Source organism: Podarcis vaucheri, assembly GCF_965113315.1.
Source record: "Podarcis vaucheri genome assembly, chromosome: 2".
In the NCBI taxonomy this organism is placed as follows: Eukaryota; Metazoa; Chordata; class Lepidosauria; order Squamata; family Lacertidae; genus Podarcis; species Podarcis vaucheri.
In genome coordinates this window covers 124,614,478-124,633,700 of record NC_138760.1, presented here as the reverse complement: position 1 = coordinate 124,633,700, position 19,223 = coordinate 124,614,478, and the positions used below count along the sequence as shown (strand labels likewise).

Here is a 19,223-nt window from a genome sequence, read left to right as displayed (position 1 = left end):
CAGTGGGTGCGAACGGCCATCCCGCGCCTGGGAGGGCACCCCCCGCACCCCAACCCCCTCGGGAGTGCGCCCACCCTGGGCATATGCGCCACCACTGGATGGGAGTTGTAGTTGTAAGCAAGCCGAGGTCACCAGGTTGGCAATGCTGAAAGCCTCTGTTTCAATCTGAAATTCTTTGCCAGCATGCTAAAAACGAATTAAGTTAAAATTAGCAAGAAGACTTTTCGGAGTTTTCTTCACGGAATCAAGTCCCGTTTGCTATCCATTTAGGGCAGCAGCAGATTTTCTCCACTTCAAAAATGACAAGGAAGCCTATGAATGAAAATGTTACGGTATGAATACCACAACTTACTAGGTTTGTGTGGGTGTGTAATGAAAAGCATGGGAAGCTATCAAAATGGGGAAGCAGCATTCGCTGCTACTTGAGAAAATATTCAGCAACTGCAAAGACCTGAAGACATTAAAAAAAAAAAAAAATAAAGATCACGTGCTCACTGAGTTTGAGTCATTTCCAGGAAAGGAAACGCCCAGTGGCTGAAAACAGAGAAAGTGAAACTTAACTCACTCGAGGGAGCCATGGCTGCTTCTGGACGTCCCGTCCAGAATCTTTGCGATGAAGCCACTTGCCCCATCTGCCTGGAATATTTTAAGGATCCAGTGATCATCCCAGAGTGTGGGCACAACTTCTGCCGATCCTGCTTGATCCAGTGCTGGGGGGAATCGGAGGCAGAGGCTTCCTGCCCCCAGTGCAGAGAAAGAGTCCAGAGAAGGAGCCTCATCCGCAACAGGCAACTGGCTAATGTGGCGGAAATAGCCCAGAATCTCAGCCTTCAGGGGGGAAAGGAGGAAGGAGGGAAAGGAGGAGTCTGTGAGAAGCACCAGGAGCCCCTGAAGCTCTTCTGCAAAGTCCACGAAGCCCCCATCTGCCTGGTGTGTGACAAATCAAAGGAACATGAAAATCACAAGGTGATTCCTCTGGAGGAGGCTTCTGAGGAATACAAGGTAGGAGATCCCTGGATCTGGAGGGGGAGAAATACCGTATTTTTCGCTCTATAAGACGCACCAGACCACAAGACGCACCTAGTTTTTGGAGGAGGAAAACAAGAAAAAAAATATTCTGAACCTCAGAAGCCAGAACAGCAAGAGGGATCGCTGTGCAGTGAAAGTAGCAACCCCTCCTGCTGTTCTGGCTTCTGTGATAGCTGCGCAGCCTGCATTCACTCCATAAGATGCACACACATTTCCCCTTACTTTTTAGGAGGGAAAAAGTGAGTCTTATAGAGCAAAAAATAGGGTAGCTTCTTTTTCTTATTTTTACTTCTCAGTGTAAGCAAGGGGTGACCTAACTGGGTCCCTGAGCCCCACAGGGCTGGCACAGAAAAAAGGGAGCTGGTCCAGGGAGCCAGGGAGCCAAAAAGGTTGAAAACCTCTGGACTTTTATTTCCTCCAGTAAACTACTTTGCTATTATAGCAAGACCACTGGGCGCAAGAAGCCAGCATACTATTCACCTCCTCTCTGTGTGTCTCAATCAAACCTGTGCTTTCCCTTTTCTCTTTAGGAAGAGATCTGTCGCCGCCTGGAGATTCTGAGGAAAGAGAGAGAGGAAATTATTGCCTATCAAGCAGATCTGGTCAAGAAATGCAAACACCTCCTGGTAAGCGCTGTTTTTATTATTAGGGAGGGAACAAGCACTTGAAGAATCGAGTCAGGACTCAGAAGGGATGGGGAAATCTGCCCATTTGAGCTTCTCCCCATTTCTCATTTCTCCATATCAGTCTGTTTATTAATCTATTATTCTGAAAATGAATAAGATGTTAGGATAGCTACCTCCTTGTATAAATATTCTGATCTGTACTTTACCCTCATACATACATATTTTGTGAACATTACCTGGCTTCGTCAACCTTGAAAAATTCAGAGGTGTGAATTTCAAAGGATTGCTCTGTTTTGGTCTCCATATTTTTTCAGCAATAGCAAATTAGGTAAGCTTACCTTTGAGTGCCACTAAATAGAATTTTTCCCCCCTTGTCATTTATTTTGTGAATAGCAGTCAAGGAGACGCCTGAGGACTTGTGAGCTGTGGGAGTGGAAGCAATTCAATCCAGATCCTGATTTACCATAAATATTACTACAGAATTATCTTTCCAAATGTTGCTCTTGTTCATTTTTAGGAAACTCGGGCCATTTTGAACCTTTAAAGAAAACAGGGGAGCAATGGGGATGAACTCGGCACTTTGTCCACCTCCTCCTCCTGTTTCTGCTGCCTTCCTACACCTAAATGGAACCAGCCTAAACTGAGGGGTGTTTTATGTCCATGAATGTTCTCTGAACAACTTTGAACTCTGGTTATGCCATGCCCCAAAACATGCAGGGAATATCCGTGGTTAGAAAAAAAGCTCCTTGCTTTAGGCTGTACCTCTCTGTGAAATAGAAGTCAACAGAAACAGCTATTCAGAGGGCTTCCCCTCAAAATAAAGGTTTACTTCTTTAGCCAGTGGAGGTTTCATGTCTCTGAAAAATCAGAAGTGTCGTCCCTGTGAAATTCCCATCATGCTCTTCCTGATGTTTTGAAGGCTGAGCACCTTCCACACTCAGACCTCCTCTTTTCTTGCAGAAATTAACAGAAACAGAGAGGCTGAAGACTGTGGAGAAGTTCAGAGAACTGCGCCAGTTCCTGGAAGAACAAGAGAAACGTCTGCTGACTCACGTAGCAGAGGTGGAGAAGGAGATTGCAGGGAGAAGGGATGAGCAGCTGCTCAGACTCACCGGGAATCTCTCCTCTCTTGAGAGGATCATCCAGGAGATGGAGGAGAAGAGTCAGCAGCCAGCGAGTGAACTCCTGCAGGTAAGATGGTGGCAGGAACAGCCCAAGGCTCCAGGAAAAGGCTGCCCCTTTCATGTATGCAAGGAGTGCAGGGGATGAGTTGATGGAGCCTCTAGTCAGGTTTGTTATGGACAGGAAGACCCAAGAGACCTGGGATGCTTAACTCACCTGAATGCAGACTAGAGTTTCTTCTGTGTTCATGATGGAACTGGAGCTGATCTTCTGCTCTTCCGTCTTGGCAGTGCTGCCTTCCTGCCCTTTGAGGGGCTTCACCAAGGATTCAGGCCTCCTTCCGACATTAGCCAGTCTCTGGACCAAGCTTCTCTTCCTGTTCCCTCCACATCTGGTTGATCCCCTTCACAATGGATCCAGATCAGCCCAAAATGTTGCTCAGTTACAGTGACCAAAGAACAAGACAGAGGGACTCATCCAGACTGCTGCTTGTCCCACCCCTTTCCTCCAGGGAAACCCTCTTTTTACTGTTGAATTAGAGCAAACCTCAGCCAGGTTTTCTCTGGATTGACGTTTGCTTTGATGTTGCACCAAGGAGCAGGTTTTTCCTGAGGGAAAGCGGCAGGGCAAAGACAAAACCACTTGGACCCGTGTTCTCTATGCACAGGAAAGGGAGAAGTGTGGAGGAGCGCAAAGAAACACTGAGCTGTTTTATTACCACTTTGGAGGCATTTTATGCTGCAGGTGCTTTTAAAATTTCCAGTTGGAAAGTAGAATTTGAAAATTGGGGACTTCTATGAAAGACAATTTGGAACAGTTCCCTGGTAGGATTATCCTGTAGTCTTACTTCCGTCTGAATTGCGCAATGCAAACTGGATTTAATAAATTATAATCTAAGACATGAGATAGGTTGAAATCTTCTATTGAATCCATAAATTTGAGATTCCCTTAAATGCTGGTGGATTTTCATAAGGATTTTAAACAATAATTGCAAACTGATGTGGAAATGTGGAGAACCTGAGATTGGAAAAATTCATAATTTCAGACTGGAAAAATAAAAACTGTGAGAAACCAAAACCGGCTGATTCCACCATCCCTCCCCAAAACCTTGGCATGTGCCAGGCAGACTGACATCCAAGGGCCAGGGTCTGAGGGGGTCTTCCTAGTGTGGCCTGAGGTGTGCAGTGAATTCCCTTCTCTTTTCCCCTCTAGGATGTGAGAAGGACCTTGCAGAGGTAAGTGGATCTGGCTCATTTCCATTAGCATCACTCTTTGAAGCTGAGATGCAAGAACCTCAGACATGGCCCTCCAGGGGCTGCAGGGGGGAGACTGTGGGACTCACTCCCTGCAGCACCTCACAGGTAAAAGCAGGGCCCCCTCTTTGGAACTTGTAGCCCCCCAATTCTCCCCAATGAATTAGTGCCATTTCCTTTGCGAGGTTTGGTTTTACTTTTGCCATGTGTATAATTTATTTTGTTTTGGTCTGAATGTCCTTTGGATGAATCATTTGATTTGGTTGTCCACCTGTGGAAGTTCTGTCTCAACTTCTGCAAACATCTGGTTCTAGAGCAGAGGTTATCTAATATATCAAAGCAAGAGATAGCCAAACTCCAGAAACAAATATTCTGAGTATACTCAAGTGTCATTAAGAGAAGGCTGTGTTACTGGCACACACAACAAGGCCAGTTATATTCCTGGGAGCAACTATTGCCTTAGTTCAGGGGTGTCCAACAGGTCGATCACGATCCTTTTAGTATTCCTTTTAGATCCCCCCCAAAAGGTCAACAACTTTGGCCAACCCTCCCCCCTAAAAACTCAACAACTCCTGGCAATGACAATGGGTAGATCACATCACAGTCGGTCTTTTTTTTTAATTTTAATAATTTTATTAAATACAAAATAGAAAAAATATACAAAGAAATAAAGAAAATACATGTAACCAAAGGAAAGTTAGAAGATATAAAGAATACAAATATTTCACCTCTTCACATGCATATAGTTATTTACACATCTGTAAAGCAATGTTCCCGAAAAAATGAAAGATGAAATATAAGAGGAAAAGAAAAGAAAAAGAAAGTCAAAATGAAGATTTTAAAAATAGATAAGTATTCACTATACACAAATCTGTATTTACGTTCAGTTTATGCAATTCCATCTTATCCATATCTATCTTAATTAAAATATTTTTAAAAGACTTCCACCGTTTGCCCTGCGCGTTTTTTATAATCCATTCACCATAGCCTCTGTTCTTCATGTTTTTCTTTTAGGCCTCCTTAATATCTCATTTTATATTTTTTTATTCAACAAGATTATTCTAAACACAGCCAGATTTTGGTAGCAGAGTCCTGGTTTTGTAAGTAATCATTTAGACACTCCCACTGTTTCATGACCATAATTTTGGGTTTTCTCCTTATTAGATCTGTCAATTTTGCTAGCTCCAAGTACTCTTTTTGTTGGAATGTTATTCTCTTTCCAATAGTTGGCAATCAAAATTCTTGCCGCTGTTGTCACGTATAAGAATATATTAGTTTTATCCTTTGGGATATCTTTATCCAAAATTCCTAGTAGATATGCCTCTGCCTTTTTATTATGTGACGCCTTTATTAATTTTTTTATCTCGTTGTGGATCATGTCCCAAAAGATTTTAATCTTTGGGCAAGTCCAGCACATGTGGTATAACGTGCCTTTTGTCCTGTTACATCTCCAGCATTTGTTGTTGTTCGTTTTATTCATTTTTGACAGTCTATCTGGGGTTAGGTACCATCTGTGATGTATTTTCCTGTAATTCTCCCTTAATAGAACACATGCTGTAAAGTTTATATTTTTCTCCCAAAAGGTTTTCCAACTTTCCAAATCAATCTTAGTCCAAATCGTGCTCCCATTTTAACATATTTTCCCCTTTAGTCTCTTGTTCTAAGGAAGCTTTCCCTAATAATCTACAGTGGTGCCTCGCAAGACGAAATTAATTCGTTCCGCAAGTTTTTTCTTCTTGCGAGTTTTTCGTCTTGCAAAGCACGGTTTCCCATAGGAATGCATTGAAAATCAATCAATGCGTTCCTAGGGAAACCGCCTTCAGACCAGGTCCGGGGACAGTCGGTCCCCCGACCTCTTCTGAAGGCTGGGGGGGGGGACAAGGGCTTTTCTTCCCACCGCCAGCCTTCAGAAGGCTGTTCTGAAGGCTGGTGGTGGGAAGAAAAGCCCTTCTTCCCACCTCCCGCCCCGCAAGCTCCGGGGACAGGAGGGCTTTGCTGCCGACCGCCAGCATTTTAAAAGCCCCTGCTGTCCCGGGGCGATTTTAAAATGCTGCCGCCCGCCAGCATTTTAAGATCGCCCGGGACAGCGGAGAAGTCTCCGCTGTCCCGGGAAGGCAGGCGGGGGGGAGCAAAGACTTTTGCCCCCCGCCGGCCTTCAGAAGAGGTCCAGGACCTCTTCTGAAGGCCGGCGGTGGGTGAAAGTCTTTGCTCCCCACCACCAGCATTTAAAAGAGGTCCCCGGAGATTTCCCTATGGGCTTTCTTCTTGCGAAGCAAGCCCATAGGGAAATTCGTCTTGCAGAACGACTCAAAAACAGAAAACTCTTTCGTCTTGCGAGTTTTTCGTTTTGCGAGGCGTTCGTCTTGCGAGGCACCACTGTATATATATTTGCAAGTATTTTTTGGTCACTTTGCAATACTTCTTTTTCAAATTTTGAAGTTTTTTTTTCAAATCCCCTCATTTTTATATCCCTTTCGTATGTTACTTTCAATTGACAATATTGTAGCCAATTTATTCCAAATGTTTGTATTCTTCATAGGTTTTTAATTTGATGTTTCCATCTATATCTTCTAGTAGGTCTCTATATGTTGGCCAAATCTCTTTAATGTTGTGCTTGCCTCTATAGGGGAAACCCACTATGGAGTTTTCTCGATAATTTTTTCTTTTGTTCTTTCCCAAACATCAAAAAGGGCCTTTCTTACTAGATGATTTCTAAATCTTTTGTGATGTTCTTTTTTACCGTAGAATAAGTAACCATGCCAGCCATATATTTTGTCCCAACCTTCTAACGTCAGGACCTCATTATCTTTTAGTAATATCCATTTTTTTATCCAACACCAACATGCTGCTTCAAAGTACTTTTTAAAAATTGGCACTGCGAATCCTCCGCTTTCTTTTGGGCCTGTCATTACTTCTGATTTTATTCTTGCTTTCCCCCCCTGCCATATAAAATCTGCAAGATCTCGTTGCCAGCTTGTAAAGTGTTTGGTTCCTATTATAATTAGAACCCTCTGGAATAAAAATAAAATTTTTGGAAGTATCACCATTTTAATCATAGATATTCTTCCTCCTAGTGATAGTTTTAATTTTTTCAATTTTTCCATATTTCCTTTAATTTCTTTCCATTTTTTAACATAATTATCTTTGAATAAATTTGTATTTTTATTTGTAATCCATATCCCTAGATAGTTCACTTTATTTTCTATTTTTAATCCTGTTGTTTCCTCCAATTCCTTTTTTTCTTTCTCACCCATATTTTTTGTTATTAATTTTGATTTGTCTTTGTTCAATTTAAATCCTGATACATCACCAAATTCTTTCATTCTTTCTAGTGCTTTTTTAATACTTTCTTTTGGTGTTTCGGTTGTTATAATCACGTCATCTGCGAACGCTCTTACTTTATAACACTGTGTGTCAAAACTTATACCTTTTATTTCTTAATCCTTCCTTAAAGCTATTAGTAGAGTTCCCAATATTGTTATAAATAGAAGTGGAGATAAGGGCATCCCTGTCGTGTCCCTCTCTCAATGTCAAATTCTTCTGTGATTTTGTTGTTTATGATTAATTTAGCTCTTTGTTTTTTATAAATTGCTTGAATTCCATTCATAATTCTTTTTCGTAGTTTTAAACTTTCACAGGTTTTAATCATAAATTTCCATGAGACACTGTCAATTGCCTTTTCGGCATCTACCAGTAACATTGAAATTTGTTTACATGGATTCATGTCGGCGTATTCTAATAGATCTATAATTATTCTGTTGTTGTTGTTTAGTCGTTTAGTCGTGCCCGACTCTTCGTGACCCCATGGACCAGAGCACGCCAGGCACTCCTGTCTTCCACTGCCTCCTGCAGTTTGGTCAAACTCATGCTGGTAGCTTCGAGAACACTGTCCCACCATCTCGTCCTCTGTCGTCCCCTTCTCCTTGTGCCCTCAATCTTTCCCAACATCAGGGTCTTTTCCAGGGAGTCTTCGCTTCTCATGAGGTGGCCAAAGTATTGGAGCCTCAGCTTCACGATCTGTCCTTCCAGTGAGCACTCAGGGGTGACTTCCTTAAGAATGGATGTGTTTGATCTTCTTGCAGTCCATGGGACTCTCAAGAGTCTCCTCCAGCACCATAATTCAAAAGCATCAATTCTTCGGCGATCAGCCTTCTTTATGGTCCAGCTCTCACTTCCATACATCACTACCGGGAAAACCATGGCTTTAACTATACAGACCTTTGTTTGTGATGTCTCTGCTTTTTAAGATGCTGTCTAGGTTTGCCATCACCTTTCTCCCAAGGTGCAGGCGTCTTTTCATTTCGTGACTGCTGTCACCATCTGCAGTGATCATGGAACCCAAGAAAGGAAAATCTCTCACTGCCTCCATTTCTTCCCCTTCTATTTGCCAGGAAGTGATGGGACCAGTGGCCATGATCTTCGTTTTTTTGCTGTTGAGCTTCAGACCATATTTTGCGCTCTCCTCTTTCACCCTCAATAAAAGGTTCTTTAATTCCTCCTCACTTTCTGCCATCAAGGTTGTGTCATCTGCATATCTGAGGTTGTTGATATTTCTCCCGGCGCTCTTAATTCCGGCTTGGGATTCATCCAGTCCAGCCTTTCGCATGATGAATTCTGCATATAAGTTAAATAAGAAGGGAGACAATATACAGCCTTGCCGTACTCCTTTCCCAATTTTGAACCAGTCAGTTGTTCCATATCCAGTTCTAACTGTAGCGTCTTGTCCCATGTAGAGATTTCTCAGGAGACAGATGAGGTGATCAGGCACTCCCATTTCTTTAAGAACTTGCCATAGTTTGCTGTGGTCGACACAGTCAAAGGCTTTTGCATAGTCAATGAAGCAGAAGTAGATGTCTTTCTGGAACTCTCTAGCTTTCTCCATAATCCAGTGCATGTTTGCAATTTGGTCTCTGGTTCCTCTGCCCCTTTGAAATCCAGCTTGCACTTCTGGGAGTTATTATTCTAGTATTGTCCTTTATTTGTCTGGCTGGCAAAAATCCTGCCTGATCTATTTAAATTATAAATATTGCATCAATTCGTCCCCCAGATTTTTTCGCCTCCGAGTAATGGGTTATGTCTTTTACACTTGGGTTTTTTGTTCTCCAGGCATCATATAGGTTAAAGTTCTCAGTTAAATGGAAAAAAGAAAGTGGCAATCTACCTGAACTTGACATTCTTTCTCTTTGCGTTCTATCCATTTTGATTGATGTCACACCATTTAAATCTCCCATAATCACTATATTTTCATAGAATCATAGAATCATAGAATCATAGAATCATAGAGTTGGAAGAGACCACAAGGGCCATCGAGTCCAACCCCCTGCCAAGCAGGAAACACCATCAGAGCACTCCTGACATATGGTTGTCAAGCCTCTGCTTAAAGACCTCCAAAGTAGGAGACTCCACCACACTCCTTGGCAGCAAATTCCACTGTCGAACAGCTCTTACTGTCAGGAAGTTCTTCCTAATGTTTAGGTGGAATCTTCTTTCTTGTAGTTTGGATCCATTGCTCCGTGTCCGCTTCTCTGGAGCAGCAGAAAACAACCTTTCTCCCTCCTCTATGTGACATCCTTTTATATATTTGAACATGGCTATCATATCACCCCTTAACCTCCTCTTCTCCAGGCTAAACATGCCCAGCTCCCTTAGCCGTTCCTCATAAGGCATCATTTCCAGGTCTTTGACCATTTTGGTTGCCCTCCTCTGGACACGTTCCAGTTTGTCAGTGTCCTTCTTGAATTGTGGTGCCCAGAACTGGACACAGTACTCCAGGTGAGGTCTGACCAGAGCAGAATACAGTGGCACTATTACTTCCCTTGATCTAGATGCTATACTCCTATTGATGCAGCCCAGAATTGCATTGGCTTTTTTAGCTGCCGCGTCACACTGTTGGCTCATGTCAAGTTTGTGGTCAACCAAGACTCCTAGATCCTTTTCACATGTACTGCTCTCAAGCCAGGTGTCCCCCATCTTGTATTTGTGCCTCTCATTTTTTTTGCCCAAGTGCAATACTTTACATTTCTCCCTGTTAAAATTCATCTTGTTTGTTTTTGCCCAGTTCTCTAATCTGTCAAGGTCGTTTTGAAGTGTGATCCTGTCCTCTGGGGTGTTAGCCACCCCTCCCAGTTTGGTGTCATCTGCAAATTTGATCAGGATGCCCTTGAGTCCATCATCCAAGTCGTTGATAAAGATGTTGAATAAGACCGGGCCCAAGACAGAACCCTGTGGCACCCCACTAGTCACTCTTCTCCAGGATGAAGAGGAACCATTGATGAGCACCCTTTGGGTTCGGTCAGTCAGCCAGTTACAAATCCACTGAGTGGTAGCAGAGTCAAGACCGCATTTTACCAGCTTCTTTACAAGAATATCATGGGGCACCTTGTCAAATGCCTTGCTGAAATCAAGGTAGGCTACATCCACTGCGTTCCCTTCATCTACCAGGCTTGTAATTCTGTCAAAAAACGAGATCAGGTTAGTCTGACATGACTTATTTTTCAGAAATCCATGCTGACTATTGGTGATCACAGCATTCCTTTCTAGGTGCTCACAGGCTGTTTGCTTAATGATCTGCTCCAGAATCTTCCCTGGTATTGATGTCAGACTGACTGGGCGATAATTATTTGGGTCCTCTCTTTTCCCCCTTTTGAAAATAGGGACAACATTTGCCCTCCTCCAGTCTGCCGGGACTTCGCCTGTTCTCCAGGAATTCTCAAAGATGACTGCCAGTGGTTTTCATCCACATAGTCCCATAATCTCTCTTCCAAGTTTCTAAAAAAATCATCTTTTTTACTGTTTGGAGCATATATTCCCACCACTATGACAGTGGTGGGACCACTGTGATAGTGGTCACAATCGGTCTTTTTATACTGTGAGTAGATCTCAGTCTCTTCGGAGTTGGACGTGCCTGCCTTCCTTGTTTCCTTCTAGAAGACCAGTTAAGTCACTCTGCAGCAAACACTCTGCCGGGCACCCCACCCTGTCCCAAGCAAACTCCTGCCCCATAGAGCCCCTTGGGAGGGGGCGATTTCTCATCAAGGAGCAGGAATTGGCTATTTTCTTGACCATATTCTGGCTGCAGTATTTCAATTCAAGGTGTCTCTCAGGTTCAGAGTAGAGGTTTAAAGGAACATTTCTTGTTTCCCAACAGAAGTGCATCTCTTTTACTTCCTCACCCCTTCTCTGGGGACATCTAGAGAAAGGAAATGTGTGCTGTGCTGTCATCACCCTCAGACAATTCCTGCCCCTTAATACCAGATGATTCTGCTGCTTCTTTGAATTGACACCAGTGGGGAGACTCAGAGGCCTGGGGTTGCTGTTTTGGCCCTTGGGGGTCTTGCTGAGGAGTCCGTAGTGAGGAAGAAACTCCCCACTCAGTGCCTGCCTGTCCCTCTAGGCTTCTTCCAGCTGACTTCCTCTCAATTCCTTTCTTTCCTTTAACAGAAATTGTGGGTTTGAATGTGCTGACATTGTTTTCCTTTTCACCAGGTATGAGGAAAGAGAGAGTCTGGAGAAGCCACTGGCTTTCCCTCCAGAGCTGAGGAACAGGATCTTCGAATCCTGTGATCTAAATCACCTTGTGGAGAATACAATGAAACAACTGAAAGGTAATGAAAAATGGCTGCCAGGATTTCACACTGGGAATTCTGTTACTTCTTCAGAACTGAAAATGCCAGGCTCTTATTGCATGGAATTGAGTAACCCTAGGATACCTTCCTTCTTGGTGGTCCAGCCTTCATTTCCTGTCCCCCAGAATGGCCCATGTATATTGTGACGCTGGATCCTGTAAAGAAAGCCTGAACCAGAGTGCAGAGCAAAGTCAGGATTTTTTCCTCCCGTTTGCATCTGTTTACAGTTATACGGAACCTCCTTTTCCTTTTGGTTACCCGTCTGCACAATCTGGGGTTGTCCTTTTGGAGGTTCTCCTGCTCTGAATGGAGTCAATTCAAGGATGCCACATTATGAAGTGTTACTTTTGTGTGGAGATTTATTTCTGGTGGAAGAGTGTTGCCCTTACGCTTTATATCTTTTTGCTTCCTCAGATGCTGTGTTATACAGAAAGCAGATTCAGAAAGGTAAGTTTCTGAATTGTTCAAATCATTCTAGGGGAGGAACAATTTGACAGGCAGGATGAGCACTGATATTTCATGGCTGTTGAACTGTCTGTTCTGCAGACTTTGGGACACCCTTCAATGGCATCACTCTGGGAAACAGTCTTCTACTGGTGTTTGGGTTCTTTCTATGTCCCATGAACGAACTGGAAGGGGTTTGAAGGCTTGGATTGGGGGCAGGACTTGTCCCTGCAAACAAGCTGCACACCAGTTGTCAGTTCCTTTCCTGCCTATAGACTAGTATGCTGGGTACACCCTCAATTTTATGGATTTTGCTTTCCCCCCTAAAATCTATATACTGCTTGTTTGTAGGGAAAAGCCTCAGAGCCTTACAATATCTTACAAAAGCCTTTAAGGAGGATCCTGCAGGGTCAGTCCAATGTCCATCTTGTCGCATTCTCATGTATAGGGAACCTCCCTTCCATTTTGTTTTCCCTCCACACAATCTGAGGATGCTATTTTGGAGTTTCTCTAGATTTGCTTGGATTTCTCCCTCGTGAAGTGTGTTAAAAGGGGCACCCGCAAGCACCCAGTCCCTCCTCCACCTCCTGCCCAGGCTGGTCTCCCAGCAGCAGAGCCAAGGCCTGAGCTGCCTCTTCCTCAGAGTTTCAACCTCACCAGCCATTTCTCGTGCTTCAGCCATCCCAATCTCCTCAGAGTTCCCACAGTTCTTATGAGATCGGCCCCAGAGATGGCGCCCCCGGGTTTCTCCGTCCTCCACCTGTTGCGGACTGTGGGCCGGGGGGGAGGAGTGGCATTATTAATCCGGGAAGATTGTCCTTTCAGGGCTCTACCATCGCCATCGATCCCCGTCATTGAATGTGTTGGCCTAGTGTGGGGCTCCGAGGTGAGCTTGGCTGTCTGGCTGGTGTATGAAAACCTACGAGATGGCAGTGAAGGCCGCTAAGAAGTTTTACTTCTCGGCCTCGATTGCATCCGCTAGCTCTCGCCCAGCGCAATTATTTAGTATAATTAGGTCTTTAACATCCCTCAAGAGACAGCCAAATTTAAATAACAATTTGACACATAGCTGTGAAGGATTTGCGAGCTTTTTTGCGGAGAAGGTCCTGTTGCTCCACCATGACCTCCCTGCCAATTTGGATACAATAAAGGAACTGGAGGCCCCTCGACTGTCCTCGGGTCCAGTATTGGACCACTTTGACCAGATATCCCTAGCCGATGTGGACAGACTCCTCCGAGCTGTCCTCCGAGCCGTCCCACCATCTGTCCTCTTGACCCGTGCCCATCTTGGCTGATTAGAGCGTGTCCAGATGAGGTGCGGGCCCCCCTAGGGGATATCATCAATTTGTCCCTTAGAATCATAGAATCATAGAATCATAGAGTTGGAAGAGACCACAAGGGCCATCGAGTCCAACCCCCTGCCAAGCAGGAAACACCATCAGAGCACTCCTGACATATGGTTGTCAAGCTTCTGCTTAAAGACCTCCAAAGTAGGAGACTCCACCATACTCTTTGGCACCAGGACATTCCCAGGGGAACTGAAGGAGGCAGTGGTGCGCCCGCTCTTAAAGAAAACATCATTAGATCCCTTAGATCTATCCAATTACCGCCCAGTTTCGAATCTTCCATTCCTGGGTAAGGTGATTGAGAGAGCGGTTGCTGAACAGCTTGGTGGGTTTCTGGATGAAACATCGGCTCTGGATCCATTCCAGTCCGGCTTCTGTGCTGGCCATGGGACCGAAACGGCTCTGGTTGCCCTAACAGATGATCTTCGTAGACAGCTGGACCAAGGCGGGTCGGGGCTGCTGATTCTTCTAGATCTGTCAGCAGCTTTCGACATGGTCGATCATGAACTCCTGGACCACCGCCTTGCTGACGTGGGGATCCAGGGCACAGTCCTTCAATGGCTGCGCTCATTTCTCTCTGGTCGGGGACAGAGGGTGGCGCTTGGGGGGGAATTGTCATCACACCACTCCTTGGTGTGTGGAGTGCCTCAGGGTGCGATACTCTCCCCGATGCTTTTCAACATCTTTATGCGCCCCCTTGCCCAGCTTGTCCGGAGTTTTCGGCTGGGCTGCAATTAGTATGCTGATGACACCCAACTATCTGTTGATGGATGGCCATCCTAACTCGGCCCCAGACACACTGATCAGATGTTTGGAAGCTGTGGCTGGATGGTTACGTGGGAGCCGGTTGAAGTTAAATCCTTCGAAGACAGAGGTCCTTTGGCTGGGAAGGGACGATATGGGATCGAGGGGGCAACTCCCATCTCTTGCGGGGGTGCAATTTATGCCAGCACCGTCCGTTAAGAGTTTGGGTGTAATTTTCGACACCTCCCTTTCCATGGAGGCGCAGATTGCAGCTATAACAAAGGCGGCATTTTTTCTTCTCCGTCAAGCTAAGCAGTTGGCCCCTTATCTCTCTCGCCCTGACCTAGCCACTGTGATCCATGCGACGGTCACCTCCAGACTGGGTTATTGTAACTCACTCTATGTGGGGCTGCCCTTGAGACTGACCCAGAAACTCCAGCGGGTGCAGAATGCCGCAGCGAGACTCCTTACAGGGTCCTCGCTGCGAGATCACATTCACCCGGTACTATACCAGCTGCACTGGCTCCCGGTGGGGTACAGGATCAGGTTTAAGGTGCTGGTTTTAACCTTTAAAGCCCTATATGGCCTAGGACCCTCGTACCTACAGGACCGCCTCTCCTGGTATGCCCCACAGAGGAACTTACGGTCTTCAAACAAAAACATCCTGAAGGTCCCAGGCCACAGAGAGGTTAGGCTGGCCTCAACTAGGGCCAGGGCTTTTTCGGCCATGGCCCCGATCTGGTGGAACGCTCTGTCACAAGAGATTAGGGCCCTGCGGGACTTGACATCTTTCCGTAGGGCCTAATGGTTGCCATCAATTTGAGTTGAATCAATTTTATAATAAAATGATTTTAGAATGTTGTACTATTTTATAGTTGTTAGCCGCCCTGAGCCTGGCTTCGGCTGGGGAGGGTGGGATATAAATAAAAATTATTATTATTATTATTATTATTATTATTATTATTATTATTATTATTCCATGAGGGAGGACTTCCCATTGCACGAGACCCTTGGAATTACATGGCAAAGCTCTGCAACTTCTTCCTCTGCAATCTGGTTTGTCAACATGCTTGGAAATTCCAGTTTCAACATCTTCTTCCCACCAGTTCACTTGGGACAGATGTTAAACCTTCCTCCAGCCCTCCAATACAGAGCCCCATTTCGTTCGTGGATTTTGAATTATTTATTTTGCCATTTTCTAGAATGGTTTACTATTTCTGATATTCCCATGGAATCATGGAATAGTAGAGTTTGAGAGGATCCCAAGGATCATCTAGTCCAACCCCCTTAAATGCAGGAATCACAGCTAAACTCGTTAGTTGTTTTAATTCCTTAGGCCTACAGCCGTTCTCTTTGCAATTCTTTGTTCTATGATTTCATCTTTTGCTTGATATAAGGAAACAACAGGTGCTATGTTATGGTGATGTTTTGTAAAAAGATTTTCTTTGAGCTTTTGCAATGTAGCCCATTAAGCCTCTCTTTTTGCTTCCTCAGATGTTCAGTCATTCAGAAATCTCCAGAGAGATAAATTTCACATGGAGACCCCAATTCACAGGAGGGGTGGGGACTAGAGTTTCATGGGGGTCAAGAGTCTCTTCTGTATGTTGAGAACCATCCACAGCTAGACTCTAGCCCTGCTGTTTGTGCCACAAAGGCAGAGACGGTGGACTTGAAGGTGCAGAAGGAGGGGAGAGAAACTGCCCAGAAGGATCAGACGGAGCAAGGAAGAGTTTCATTCCTGCCTAGACAGAGTTGGGTTGCTTTTCCGTGTCACCTTTTTCAGGCCCGGTTGCCACATGTCCTCTTTTTCCCTGGATACGTCTTCTTTTTTCAGGATTAAAATTTCTGCCTGGGCACATTTTTCAAATTTGGCAGAATATCTGAAGTTTGTTTGTTTGTTTGTTTGTTTTGGTTTACAGTAACCCATGAAAAGTTTTCTAGTGTGTTAGACTCAGATCTAAGGCACCTGGCTAAACTAACCTGCAGCAGAGAATCACAACAGAGCAGCATCTTAAGCTAGCGAAATCCCTTCTCTTGTGGCTGAACTAAAAGGACGTTGGCTCAGCTACAAGATCTTGGAGAAGGAGTCCGGGAGGGCAAGAGTTAACATCCCTCTGCCCTTAAGGAGAGTCCATATGCAGATGTTAAACAGTTTAATAAATTGTTCTGTGCACACTTAGGTTCACCAAGATGTGAACATGAGCCCAAATACTTTCATGTGGCAAGCGAGGGAGCAATAGGTATTCTTCTTTTTATTTTTTTGTTGAAAGTTAAGAACATTGCTACTAGCAATATGGGACACGGGTGGTGCTGTGGTGTAAACCACAGAGCCTAGGGCTTGCCGATCAGAAGATCGGCAGTTCGATTCCCCATGACGGGGTGAGCTTCTGTTGCTTGGTCCCAGCTCCTGCCAACCTAGCAATTAGAAAACACGTCAAAGTGCAAGTAGATAAATAGGTACCGCTCCAGCAGGAATGTAAACGGCGTTTCTGTGCGCTGCTCTGGTTTGCCAGAAGCGGCTTAGTCATGCTGGCCACATGGCCTGGAAGCTGTATGCCGGCTCCCTCGGCCAGTAAAGCGAAATGAGCACCGCAACCCCAGAGTCATCCGCGACTGGACCTAACGGTCAGGGGTCCCTTTACCCTTTACCTTTACTAGCAATATATCACAGCTTGTATAGCCTACATAGAGTAGGTGTATTTAAAATGAGAGTCGTCATAGCAATCTGTAGTTAAAAGTAGAAGTTGGCCAATGTGTCTTCTTTTTTGCTCTTCAAAATATGGCAACCCCACACTTGTCTATCATTACTGTCTGGTAACCGTTTGAGTTATCCCCCTCTTCCCCAGGGAACTAATCTTACGGTATATATTAAATCCAAAAGAGAAGCATGGAATAAGCAGTCCTTTGTAAAATTGCCCTGCCATCTGCCTCCTCTTCCCTGGTGGCAAGGCCTAAACTTCCAAGATGGTTGAGAGGAAGGAGAGACCAAGTGGGTGAGAGAGATGGAGAGCAGGAATAAACAGGCTCCCCACTTAACGCGATTTTCACTTGTGGGCACGAGGGCCCAGAACGTGACCCCGTGAAAGGGAGGGGAGGCCTATATGTGGTTTAATGTTGTAGTTTTATGCTTTGAACCAACCTGAGACCTATGGATGGAGGGCAGTATGGAAATATAATTTGTTGTTGCTATTGTTGTTAGAAGAGGGGGGGGTCCTCCTCCTCCAGCCCAACCCAGAGGTCCCCAAAGGCCAATTCCCACAGAGATTGTCAGAGGAAAGCAGCTTCTCTCCTCTCCTGCCTCCTCCAATTCTCCTCTCTTTCCCCTTAGATAACACAGAAGAGATGAGTAAAAGGGTTCCTGGGTGGTTTTTCCTCCTAGAAAATGTCTGGGTTTAGAGAAGGGCAGGCACAATACACATCGGATATAAGAAAGTGAAGGGAACTGATTTAAAAACCAACAAGGAAGATATTTATTCTGATGAGAGTCTGCAAGGAGGAGTCTCAGTCTTGCATGCAATGCAAAGAAATCCCCTTGATCTGAAAGGGAACCTGGGGGTTTCTGGGTGTTTTTTATTTATTTATCAGGATGTCCGTTTCTGTCTCTCAGCCTATTCTGCCTATTCTTCCCTTTCCCTCATCTTCTCCCCAACAGCAAATGTCACTCTGGATCCAGACACAGCCCATCCTGAACTCATCCTATCGGAGGATCGGAAAAGCGTGATACATGGAGACACACGTCGAGCCCTGCCTGACAATCCTGAGAGATTCAGCCACAAGATTTGTGTGTTGGGACGTGAGGGATTCGCAGCAGGCAGACATTTCTGGGAAGTCACTGTGGAAAGTGGGGAATTGTGGGCTGTGGGGGTCACCAGGAAGTCTGTGAGGAGAAAGGGCATCTTCCCCTTCAGTCCTGAGAGAGGGATCTGGGCTGTGGGGAAGAGGGGAGGGGGATACTGGGCCCGTACCTCCCTTGGTGACTCTCCTCTGTCCCTGAGGGAGAAGCCCAGGGGGATCCGGGTGACTCTGGACTATGAAGGGGGACGTGTGTCTTTTTCTGACGCTGACTCAGGAGCCGAACTCTACACGTTCTCAGGAGCCTCGTTCTCTGGAGAGACCCTCCTCCCTTTCTTTTATCTGGGAGGATATGAAACCCACCTGAAGATCTCCTGAGGAGACTAAATCTGCCTCTCAGTCCCAGCAGGAGTTTCTCTCCAGACCAGAGTGACTGACATAAAAACCATTTACCCGCCAAGAGCAGGTTGGGCAGTTTTCCAAGGGCCCTTTGAGAGGATTCATCCCAGTCAAAATCAGCAGAAATAACAGAACAAAAATGGGTTGTTCTTGCTTTGCGTTTTCCTTCCTTTTCCCAGAATTCCCTCTGCAGCTCACTTCTTAAAGAGACAGTAATACTTTTAACAGTCCCCATAAATAATCTTATCCTCAAAGGGGCTCCCTTACCTTCAATCTTGTTTTCCTTTTGAGATGTCTGATGTGGCAGAGCACGAGACTCTTAACCCCAGGGATGTGGGTTTGAGTCCCACGAGGGGCAAAAGTTTCCTACACTGCAGGGGGTGGGACTAGATGACCCTCAACTCTGGCAGACAGGAGGTAAACAAACCACTCAGATTTCTGCTGTAAATCGCCTTTTCTGTGATGTGTGTATGATGTATGCAGGGGTGGTCTTGAGCTCCAGGGCAGGGAATTTAAAATGTCTATATAAGGCCTTGCGCGACATTGTTCTGGGTTCCTCCTCCCTCCTGCGTGTGGTGAGAGAGAACCCTGTTGCAACAGATCAATAAAGATCAGGCTTACAAGCTGCTTTGCTTCTCAATATTCTCTGGTTGGCCTCTGTTATTTTCTCCTACCAATAGGGTACCTACGTAAGGACTCTATATGAGCTCTTGGATACCCTATAAGGGAAAAAGGGCAGATTTTGTTTACAAAAGAGACTAAATGGACATTTGGCCTGATCCAACAAGGATCGCCTTATTTTCTTTGCCAAGTATGCAAAAAGAGAGTGGAGTCCTATTCCTC

The 19,223-nt window shown here is 45.1% G+C and overlaps 1 protein-coding gene across 1 annotated transcript; it reads left to right on the top strand.

Annotated features, from left to right (window-relative positions):
- Window positions 1-303: 303 nt before the first annotated feature.
- On the top strand, window positions 304-19,020 carry LOC309524916 (zinc finger protein RFP-like). The gene is made up of 8 exons (XM_082210148.1): window positions 304-332; window positions 516-1,002; window positions 1,560-1,655; window positions 2,616-2,846; window positions 3,990-4,012; window positions 11,516-11,634; window positions 12,070-12,102; window positions 17,842-19,020. Exons 1-8 carry the CDS (start codon window positions 319-321, stop codon window positions 18,357-18,359), a joined length of 1,521 nt encoding a protein of 506 aa, XP_082066274.1. The 5' UTR covers window positions 304-318; the 3' UTR covers window positions 18,360-19,020.
- The last annotated feature ends 203 nt before the right edge of the window (window positions 19,021-19,223 follow it).